The sequence below is a fragment of the Bos mutus genome, chromosome 18 (genome assembly GCF_027580195.1).
Source record: "Bos mutus isolate GX-2022 chromosome 18, NWIPB_WYAK_1.1, whole genome shotgun sequence".
NCBI classification, from domain to species: Eukaryota; Metazoa; Chordata; class Mammalia; order Artiodactyla; family Bovidae; genus Bos; species Bos mutus.
The window spans coordinates 14099889-14110644 of NC_091634.1; the positions used below are offsets into that span (position 1 = coordinate 14099889).

The following is a 10756-nucleotide window of genomic DNA, read 5'->3' on the forward strand; positions in this document are numbered from 1 at the left end:
CTGCTGATCTAGTCACTGGTTGTCGGAACTGACATTTTATTAAATTGGAAACTATTAACAGTTAAGTCAGATGGGGTCGTCAGGGAGCGGTTTTGACGCTGGGGTGGGAGGTAGCTGGTTGGGGCTCCGGCCACTGTGGACTACGATGTCATCGTATTCATCCTGGGGGCAGAGGGGCCAGGCAGAGGGGCTCAGGCAGCTGCCACCTTGCCCACTGCCCAAGTTCCCCCACCCACCGTGGGAACCGGGTGCTGCGTCGAAGCCCGAGGTCCCCGCTCCTAAGTCTAAATCCCACCTCCTAGTTCTCTCACCACCTCTTCCAAGGTCACCTGTGTTCTCCCGGCCCGCGGCCTCGCCAGTCCTTCAGCCGCCGCAGGAGGGTCTCCCCCTCTGCCCCACTTCCCTCTCCCTTTACCCAAATTCCTCAACCCCTGCCAGTCAGCGACAATCCCTGCCCACAGTCATGTCTCGCTGACTGGGCTCTCCAAGGAAGCCCCTTCACCACTGGCTGAGGTCGTTCCCCACTGCTGCCAGTGTTCGAATCACTGCTGCCCAAGGTCACCTTCCCACAGCCTGCGTTCTCCCGCTCTTGCTCCCCGAAAAAAAATCTCCTGCAGCCATCCTCTGCTGCCTATGTTTACCAACCACTACGTCCGAGGTCTTATCTCTCTCTCCGCTTGAGTTCTGCCTCTGCCACTGCCTTCACTTCTCACCGGCTGGTGCCTGAGCTCTCCCCACCACCCCTGTCCAGGTCTCCCCTGATACTGCCTGCATGGCTGCCTGAGCTCTCTAATCAGAGCAGCCCCAACATCAGCGGGTCTCAGTGAGCTGCACAATGTCTCCTCTCCCCCTTCCACCTGCCCGCTTTTACCCTGGCCCCCCAGCTGGGCTGCCCGCTCTCTCCTGACTCACGCCCTCATCCCCGCTCTCGCTGTCGCTGCTGCTGCTGCTGCTGCTGCTGCAGGGGCCAGGCTTGTCCTCGTCCTCGGGCTCTGGGGCTCCATGAGCACGGAGGAGGCGGGCGAGGATGGCGTTGGGCCGGAGCATGGCACTGCCGAGTGGGGTGCGGCCACCATACATGCGGACGGCGGGGTCCGCACCGGCCTTCAGGAGAAGCTCCAGTACGTCAGCTGCTTGGGCCTCCACAGCCAAGTGCAGGGGGCTCCGGCCACAGGTGGGCTCCTGAGGGGTGCAGCAGAGAGGTCACTGGGGCCCTGCCCCACGCGGGGACGACCTCCCACCCTGCCACATCTTCTCCGCAGGGCAGCTCACGGGTTTGTTGAGGTCGGCTCCTGCCTCCTGGAGCAGTCGGACCATCTCTGCGTCTCTGTGGATGACAGCCACGTGGAGTGGGGTGTGGCCTAGGGACAGAGTGACCGACGTCAGATGATGGAGGGGTGGGGACTGGGCCCCCAATGCCACTATCTTCAGGGAAGGTTTGGTGACCTGAGGTTGATGGAGTTTGGGTCTGACTTCTGCATTCCTGGGTATATCAAAGAGGCCCTGTATCCCAAATCCCTAAGTCTCAGGTGATCTGGAACTTGCTGGCAGTGCCAATGCCTGGGTTGTGAGGTTGTCTGGAGGCTAGGGGTGAAGAGCCCAGGGGCTTCGGACAGGGGACCTGAGTCTTTGGTCTTACTTCACAAAGAATCAGGTCCCCAAATTCCTGGGTCCATGTCCTTGGGGGGTGAGGTGGTCCCTGAACCCTGGGTCCTCACCTTCCACCTGTGGTGGGGGTCTGGTGCCAAGTATTAAATAGTTGGGCTTAGAGACGGGGTAGCTAAGACTCTGATGCGAGGGCCCTGGGTAGACAGAATCTATTTTCCCATGAGGTCTGGCTGAAGACGGCTGAATCTATTTTCCCATGAGGTCTGGCTGAAGACAGCTGTCCCTGAACCCCGATATCAGCCTCTGGGAACCTGAGTCGCCAGAGTTTCAGAGGGCCTTGCCTTTGAGTTCCCTTGTCCCACGTGGGCTGGGGCCTGTGGTTCTCAATAACCTGGGGCTGAGCAGGCGTCCTTGGTCCTGATGCCTGGGTCCCTTGAGTAGTATTATTATTACTGGGATTGTTTCCCAAGCAGCCAAGCTCTGCATCAGGAGAGCTGAGCCCAGAGCCAGCTGAACCCAGCTGCCCTCGCTCTTCTTGGGAGCCTGGGCCCTTCATGGTGACTGGGGACCCTCACCCTCATAGTCTTCAGCCTCCAGCTGCAGTTTCCAGTCCTCTTCACTCTCATACTCTTCTTTCTCCACATCAGGTTCAGAGTACAGGGCAACAGGGGTGTGGTCGGTGTCAGGGGTATGGTCAGAGCCCTGAGCGAGGTAGGTTTTGGGGGCTCCCCTGGGGCGCTGGGGGCGAGGCTGGAGCAGCACGCGAGCGCAGGTGTGGGCCCCCACGCGGCAGGCCAGGTGCAGCGCCGTGTGGCCTCCACGCTCCGCCACCAGCAAACTGGAGCCTGCTGCATACAACTTCTCTACCGCGGACGCCTCCTCCAGGATGGCGGCCAGGTGCAGGGCCGTCTGCAGGAGCAGAAGGCAGGGATGAGGGGCCATACTGAGAATCCTGGCCCCCAAGCCCTACGCTGTCCACAGGCGGCTCACCTGGCCCAAGTCATTCTGCAGGTCCAGGTACTCGGTACCAGCTGCAAAGCCTAGAAGGAAGTCCAGGAAGGGCTCATGCTGATGAATCACTGCCAAGTGCAGTGCCCTGAGGACAAGGACCAGGGTCAGAAGGCAGAGGTCAAGTATTCTTTTTATGGTTTGCTTGCTTTCATTTCCAAGGTAAACCATTCAATAACACGGTAATCCAAGCCTATGCTCCAACCAGTAACGCTGAAGAAGCTGAAGTTGAACGGTTCTATGAAGACCTACAAGACCTTTTAGAACTAACACCCAAAAAAGATGTCTTTTTCATTGTAGGGGACTGGAATGCATAAGTAGGAAGTCAAGAAACACCTGGAGTAACAGGCACATTTGGCCTTGGAATACGGAATGAAGCAGGGCAAAGACTAATAAGAGTTTTGCCAAGAAAACGCACTGGTCATAGCAAACACCCTCTTCCAACAACACAAGAGAAGACTCTACACATAGACATCAGCAAATGGTCAACACCAAAATCAGACTGATTATATTCTTTGCAGCCAAAGATGGACAAGCTCTATACAGTCAACAAAAACAAGACCAGGAGCTGACTGTGGCTCAGATCATGAACTCCTTATTACCAAATTCAGACTTAAATTGAAGAAAGTAGGGAAAACCACTAGACCATTCAGGTATGACCTAAATCAAATCCCTTATGATTATACAGTGGAAGTGAGAAATAGATTTAAGGGACTAGATCTGATAGACAGAATGCCTAATGAACTATGGATGGAAGTTCATGACATTATACAGGAGACAGGGATCAAGACCATCCCCATGGAAAAGAAATGCAAAAAAGCAAAATGGCTGTCTGAGGAGGCCTTACAAATAGCTGTGAAATGAAGAGAAGCGAAAAGCAAAGGAGAAAAGAAAAGATATAAGCATCCAAATGCAGAGTTCCAAAGAATAGCAAGGAGAGATAAGAAAGCCTTCCTCAGCGATCAATGCAAAGAAATAGAGGAAAACAATAGAATGGGAAAAACTAGAGATCTCTTCAAGAATATTAGAGATACCAAGGGAACATTTCATGCAAAGATGGGCTCGATAAAGGACAGAAATGGTATGGACCTAACAGAAGCAGAAGATATTAAAAAGAGGTGGCAAGAATACACAGAAGAACTGTACAAAAAAGAGCTTCATGACTCAGATAATCACGACGGTGTGATCACTCACCTAGAGCCAGATATCCTGGAATGTGAAGTCAAGTGGGCCTTAGAAAGCATCACTACGAACAAAGCTAGCGGAGGTGACGGAATTCCAGTTGAGCCATTTCAAGTCCTGAAAGATGATGCTGTGAAAGTGCTGCACTCAATATGCCAGCAAATTTGGAAAACTCAGCAGTGGCCACAAGACTGGAAAAGGTCAGTTTTCATTCCAATCCCAAAGAAAGGCAATGCCAAAGCATGCTCAAACTACTGCACAATTGCACTCATCTCACATGCTAGTAAAGTAATGCTCAAAATTCTCCAAGCTAGGCTTCAGCAGTATGTGAACCGTGAACTTTCAGATGTTCAAGCTGGTTTTAGAAAAGGCAGAGGAACCAGAGATCAAATTGCCAACATCCGCTGGACCATGGAAAAAGCAAGAGAGTTCCAGAAAAACATCTACTTCTGCTTTATTGACTATGCCAAAGCCTTTGTGTGGATCACAATAAACTGTGGAAAATTCTGAAAGAGATGGGAATACCAGACCACCTGACCTGCCTCTTGAGAAACCTGTATGCAGGTCAGGAAGCAACAGTTAGAACTGGCCATGGAACAACAGACTGGTTCCAAACAGGAAAAGGAGTACGTCAAGGCTGTATATTGTCACCCTGCTTATTTAACTTCTATGCAGAGTACATCATGAGAAACACTGGAGTGGAAGAAACACAAGCTGGAATCAAGATTGCCGGGAGAAATATCAATAACCTCAGATATGCAGATGACACCACCCTTATGGTAGAAAGTGAAGAGGAACTAAAAAGCCTCTTGATGAAAGTGAAAGAGGACAGTGAAAAAGTTGGCTTAAAGCTCAACATTCAGAAAACAAAGATCATGGCATCTGGTCCCATCACTTCATGGGAAATAGATGGGGAAACAGTGGAAACAATGTCAGACTTCATTTTGCAGGGCTCCAAAATCACTGCAGATGGTGATTGCAGCCAGGAAATTAAAAGATGTTTACTCCTTGGAAGGAAAGTTATGACCAACCTAGATAGCATATTCAAAAGCAGAGACATTACTTTGCCAACAAAGGTCCATCTAGTCAAGCTTTGGTTTTTCCAGTGGTCATGTATGAATGTGAGTGTTGGACTATGAAGAAAGCTGAGTGCCGAAGAATTGATGCTTTTGAACTGTGGTGTTGGAGAAGACTCTTGAGAGTCCCTTGGACTACAAGGAGGTCCAACCAGTCCATCCTAAAGGAGATCAGTCCTGGGTGTTCACTGGAAGGACTGATGCTAAAGCTGAAACTCCAATACTTTGGCCACCTCATGCGAAGAGTTGACTTACTGGAAAAGACCCTGATGCTGGGAGGGATTGCGGGCAGGAGGAGAAGGGGACAAGAGGATGAGATGGCTGGATGGCATCACAGACTCTATGGACATGAGTTTAGTAGGCTCCGGGAGTTGGTGATGGACAGGGAGGCCTGGCGTGCTGCGATTCATAGGGTAGCAAAGAGTCGGACACGACTGAACAACTGAACTGAACTGAACTGGGTTTTGTGTTTTTGGTGGGTGGAGGGGTTGTTTGTTTGTTTTCCTTCTTATGAGGACAAGCACTCTTGCATTCATTCCTTCAACAAACGTGGAGGGCCCACTGTGTGAAGCATGATGACCCACAGCTCTAGAACCAGCTGTCAGGAATCTGGAAGGGTCAGGTCAGAGTTAATTCAGCAAATTTATTTAATCAATGTGTTTTTTTGTTTTGCTTTGGTTTGGTTTGGTATTTTTGGTTTCTTTGGTGTTTTATTTCATTTTTTGTTTTTGGCTGCACTGTGCGGCATGTGGGATCTTAGGTCCCTAACCAGAGATGGAATCCTCGCCCCCTGCAGTGGAAGCAAGGAGTCTTAACCACTGGACCACCAGGGAAGTCTCCAATGTTTACTAAGCAGGACTTCTACTCCCTCCCAAGAAGAAGTAACGTGGACCAGGTTTCATGCCCGTCTCAAATCGAAGAAAAAGATCAGACACAGGGACTTCCCTGGTGGTCCAGCGGCTAAGACTGCGTGCTCCCAATGCAGGGGGCTCGGGTTCGATCGCTCATCAGGGAGCTAGATCCCACACGCTGCAACTACGACCTGGTGCAGGCAAATAAATAAATATTTAAAAAAATAACAAAAAACACTACAGCACCTAAAACGAAAAATATACTGGATGGCATTAACAACAGGTTACATGTTGCAGAAAATAGATTAGCAAACTTCAGGAGTTCACAATAGCAACTGTCCAGAATGAAACAAAAAAACAAAGAGAAATATTTAAAAATGGAAAGAACATCAGTGAGCCATGGGATATATCTGTATATAAGCAGCCCAATATACCTGTAACTGAAGGAAGCATGGGGCTTCCCCAGTGGCTCAGCGGTAAAGAATCTGCCTGCCAATGCAGGAGTCACAGAAGACACAAGTTTGATCCCTGGGTCAGAAGATCCCCTGGAGGAGGGCATGGCACCCCACTCCAGTGTTCTTGCCTGGAGAATCCCATGGACAGAGGAGCCTGGTGGGCTACAGTCCATAGGGTTGCAAAGAGGCGGATACAGCGAGAGCAACTTAACACACACACACACACACACACACCAGGGCCCAACATGGAAACTCTGTTCGAAACCAACAATAAAGACAAATACCTTCAAAGCAGCCAGAGGAAAAGATACCTTAAGTACAGAAGAATAAAAATAAGCATGACAGCAGATTTCACAAAGGAAATAATGCAAGAGAACACAGCGGAGCCACTTCTTTAAAGTACTCAAAGACAGGCTGTCAACCTAGAATTCTTTAACTCAGCCAAAGTATTTTTCAAAGACGGAGACAAAATTACATGCTTTCAACTACACAGAAGTTAGCGGAACTCATCACCACCCGACCCACATCACTAGAAACGTCCAAGGACACTTGTAAGCAAAAAGGAAGATGACATCAAACAAAAACATGGAAAACCAAAGAGTAAAGAACACTGAAAACAGTCACTATATGGATAAGTACATAAGATTTTTTCTTTCTCAATATGTAAATCTTCTATCTTTTGATAGGTCTTAAAAAGAAATGAGTGTTTAAGCAAAAATAACAACGTCTGAAGTTTAGAATACACGGATAAAGGAAGTCTATGACAGCAACACACTAAAGGCCAGGAAGAGACAAATGGAAACACACAATTCTAAGGTTCTTTTATGTCATGAGAAGGAGCATAACAGCACGTAAAGGTGGCACATAATAAAGCTAAAGTGGGGACTTCCCTGGTGGTCCAGTGGTTAAGAATCTGCCGCACAATGCAGGGGATGCAGGTTCGATCCCTGGTTGGGGAGCGTGTACTAAGCCCACGGGCCACTATAAGCCCTAAAGCAGGAGTCAGCAAACATTTTCTGTAAAGGGCCAGATAAATAATTCAGGCTTAGTGGATGCTATGGTCTGTCTATTACTATTCAGCTGTGCTGTTAGGATACAAAAGCAGCCATTGATATGTATTGATAAATGAATGGGCGGCACGGCTGGATTCTAACAGAACTTACTTTATGGAGTCTAAAATTTGGATTTCATGTAATTTTCACTTGCCATGAAACGTTCTTCTTTTGACTTTGCTCCAACCGGTTAAAAAGGTAAAAAACCATTCTTAGCTCACAGCCATACAAAAGCTGGCGGCTGGCGGGATTTTGCCTGGAGGCCAGTTTGCCAACCTATCTTTCACAGCAACCACTAAAATAAAAAATAATGAGTAAAAGGTAACAAGCTGAAAAAAGAAATGCAATGGAACAAAATTTGCTCATTCCAACAGGCAGGAAAAAAAGGTAAACAAAGGAGAGATAAGCAGAAGACTAATAACGAGATGACAGACGTAACCATATCAATAATTAATTAAATACAAATAGTCTAAACACTCCAATTGAAAGGTAGACACTGGACTTCCCTGGTGGTCTAGTGGTTAAGAATCCACCTGCCAACGCACTGGCAGTCAGGGGGCATGGGTTTGATCCCTGGTCTGGGAAGATTCCACGTGCTGTGGGGCAACTAATGCCATATGCCACAGCTGCCCGTGTGCTCTAGAGCCCGTGCTCCCCAACAAGAGAGACCAGCACCGTGCGAAGCCTGCACAGCACAGCTGAGAGCAGACGCCACTCGCCACAACTAGACGAAGCCTGTGCGCAGCAACCAAGACCCAGTGCAGCCAAAAATAAACAGCTAAATAAACACAAATGTTCAAAAAGGGAGAAGCTGTCAGACTGGATAAAAAAGCAAAACCTAGGGTCTTCCCTGATGGTTCAGTGGTTAAGACATTGCACTTCCAATGCAGAGGGCCAGGGTTCAATCCCTGGTCAGGGAACAAGATCCCACATGCTGCAACTAGGAGCTGATGCAGCCAAATAAATTAAAAATAAATATTAAAAAAAGAAAAAAAAAGAAAAACCTAACTATATGATGCCTATAAGTAACAGCTTTTCAAATAAATTTAAAAGTAGGTTAAGAATAAAAAGATGGAAAAAGATATACCATGCTAACGCCTGTCAGTCAAAAGAAAGTAGGAGTTTTTTAAAATGAGAGTAGATTTCAGAGCAAGGAATATTACCCAGGATAGTGAAGATTATTTCACAATGATTAAGAGGTCAGTTCAGGAAGAGGACACAATAAACCAAAAACATTTGCACCCTTTATAACAGAGCATCCAATCACATGAAGGAAAACCTGATAAAACAACAAGGAAATCCACAATTATTATTGAAGATTTCAATATCCCACTCTCAATAACTGAGATCAAATAGACAGAAATTACCGGCAAGGATATAGTAGACTTGAAAAAGAGAAGAACCAAAGAAACCAGCACAGGACGTACTGGTGGTCTAGTGCCCAAGAATCCACCTGAATCCACCTGCCAAGGGAACACAGGCTCAATGTTTAATCCGGGAAGACCCCACATGCCTCGGGGAAACTAAGCCAATGCACAGCAACTACTGCGCCTGTGCCCTAGAGACACTGCTCCGCAACCAGAGAAGCCACCAAAATGAGAAGCCCTCGCACGGCAACTAGAGGAGCCCCGGCTCACCGGAACTAGAGAAAGTCCGTGGGCAGCAAGAAAGACGCAGCACAGCCAAAAATAAATAAATAAAAGTTTTAGAAAAGAAACCCACACAACCTCTAACTGACATCTGAAGAACTACACTGAACGACAAGATAACGGACATTCTTTTCAACTGCACGCACGATAGAATTTAACTAAAAACCAATAAAAGGAAGATATTTGGAATATCTGGAAACTAAATAACATACTCCTAAATAATCTACCGCCCAAAGAAGAAATCAAAGGAGAAATTAGAAACTATCCTGAATTAAGTGGAAATGAAAGCACAGCACATTAGAATTGATGAGATACAGCTAAAGCACTACTTTGGGAAATTTACATGAAACCTATATTAGAAAAATAGGAAGGCCTCAAATCAATGACCTCAGCTTTCACCTTAAGAGACTGGAAAAAGAACAAAAATAAACTCAAAGTAAGCAGAAGAAAGTAAATAACGAAAGTCAAAACTGAGATAAACACAACAGAAAGCAAAAAAAGAGAGAGAAAATAAATGAAACCACAGCTGGTTCTTTGAGAAGATCGGTGTTTCTTGAGTGCCTCCTATGGGTCAGGCACTGTTCTGTCACTGGGGCTATAACAGTAAACACAACAGACAAAAACCCCAGGTACATTCCCTCAATTAGGTCTTTATGACATTGTTCCTTCTACCTGGAATGTTCTCCCCAGATAATCTACTTGTCTCATTCTTTCCTGCTTTATTTTTCACCAAGGAAATTACTGTCTTCTGACAAACCATTTTTTTTCTTTCATTTTTCTGTTTCTTCTCTCTTTCCTTCTCTTTCTTACTTTGTGTCTATACGGCTTTCTGTTTCTTTCTTTCCTTCTCTTTCTTTTTTGTTCCTCCCACCGTTCCTTTCTTCCTTTCTGTCAGTCTGTCTGCCCTTCCATTTATAGACTCCCACACTAGAATGTAAGCTCCACAAGGCATAAGTTGTTGTGCTTTCTTCACTGCCTTATCACCAGCATCTACAACTTGGCCTGAAACGTTGTAGGTGCTAGATAAATACTTGTTTAACAGATGAATCCTTGCTGTCACAGAGTTTACATTTTCTCTTTCAGTGTAGGATTTGAAGATCAGTGCTCAGAAAGTGGGACCTTAGAGTCAAAAGCCAAATGTTAATTTTGGAAATCAAAATTTAAAGCTCCTAAATTAGGAGCTAGGGATCAAAGATCATATTTGGAGGTGAGATGTCAGAAGGAGCCTGTGAGCTATAGTTTTAAGATAGGTCTCAGGACTGGGGTCAGGAAGCTCAAATTGAGCTTTGAATGTGGAATCAATCAATGGATGTGAAACTCTGAGGACCAGAGTTTCAGAAAGGACGGGGTTATGATAAAAACTAGTTTGGAAACTGATTTTATCAAGGGTTAGACTTGGGGGTTAGAGGTCAGAGTAAGCATTAGAAGACAGATTTAGGATTAAGAGGTTGGAAAATCAGTATCAGGGACTAACAGGGAATCAGATGTGGGATCCTAAGGCTCGGTGGGGCAGGCTAAGGTTCACTCACGTGTCGCCGTCCTCAGTGACGTAGCCGAAAACGAGGGGCGCCCACGACAGCCCCGGGCCCAGCTCCGCGCCTAGCCCAGGTCCTCCGGGGGCCGCCGCGTCCGGACCCAGAGAGCCCAGGCCGCTGTCGCACCATTCATCGGCGTCCGCAGCTTTCCCCAAACACGCGACCCCGGCCATAGCCCCCAAAGCCTCAGGGGACCCCAGCGGCTGCCCGCCAGTCGCTGGGCTCTGCCTGGAATTCTGATGCTTCCGCCCTGCTGGGAATTCCCCAACACTGCCCCCGGACTCATCCAATCAGAGTCGGCTAAATAGTAAGCGCCCCGCCCTTATTATACACCATGACC

The 10756-nt window shown here is 47.4% G+C and overlaps 1 protein-coding gene and 1 non-coding gene across 2 annotated transcripts; one reads left to right on the forward strand and one right to left on the reverse strand.

The window, feature by feature from the left end:
* Nucleotides 1–19: 19 nt before the first annotated feature.
* On the reverse strand, nt 20–10676 carry NFKBIB (NFKB inhibitor beta). Its single transcript, XM_005890542.3, has 6 exons — nt 10411–10676; nt 2599–2704; nt 2184–2517; nt 1273–1361; nt 913–1182; nt 20–162 (listed from the first exon to the last, which is right to left on the reverse strand). The coding sequence occupies exons 1-6, from the start codon at nt 10587–10589 to the stop codon at nt 67–69; spliced, it is 1074 nt and encodes a 357-aa protein (XP_005890604.1). The 5' UTR covers nt 10590–10676; the 3' UTR covers nt 20–66.
* On the forward strand, nt 8080–8152 carry TRNAG-UCC (transfer RNA glycine (anticodon UCC)). Its single transcript has one exon. It is a non-coding gene; the product is annotated as a tRNA-Gly (tRNA).
* Nucleotides 10677–10756: the final 80 nt, after the last annotated feature.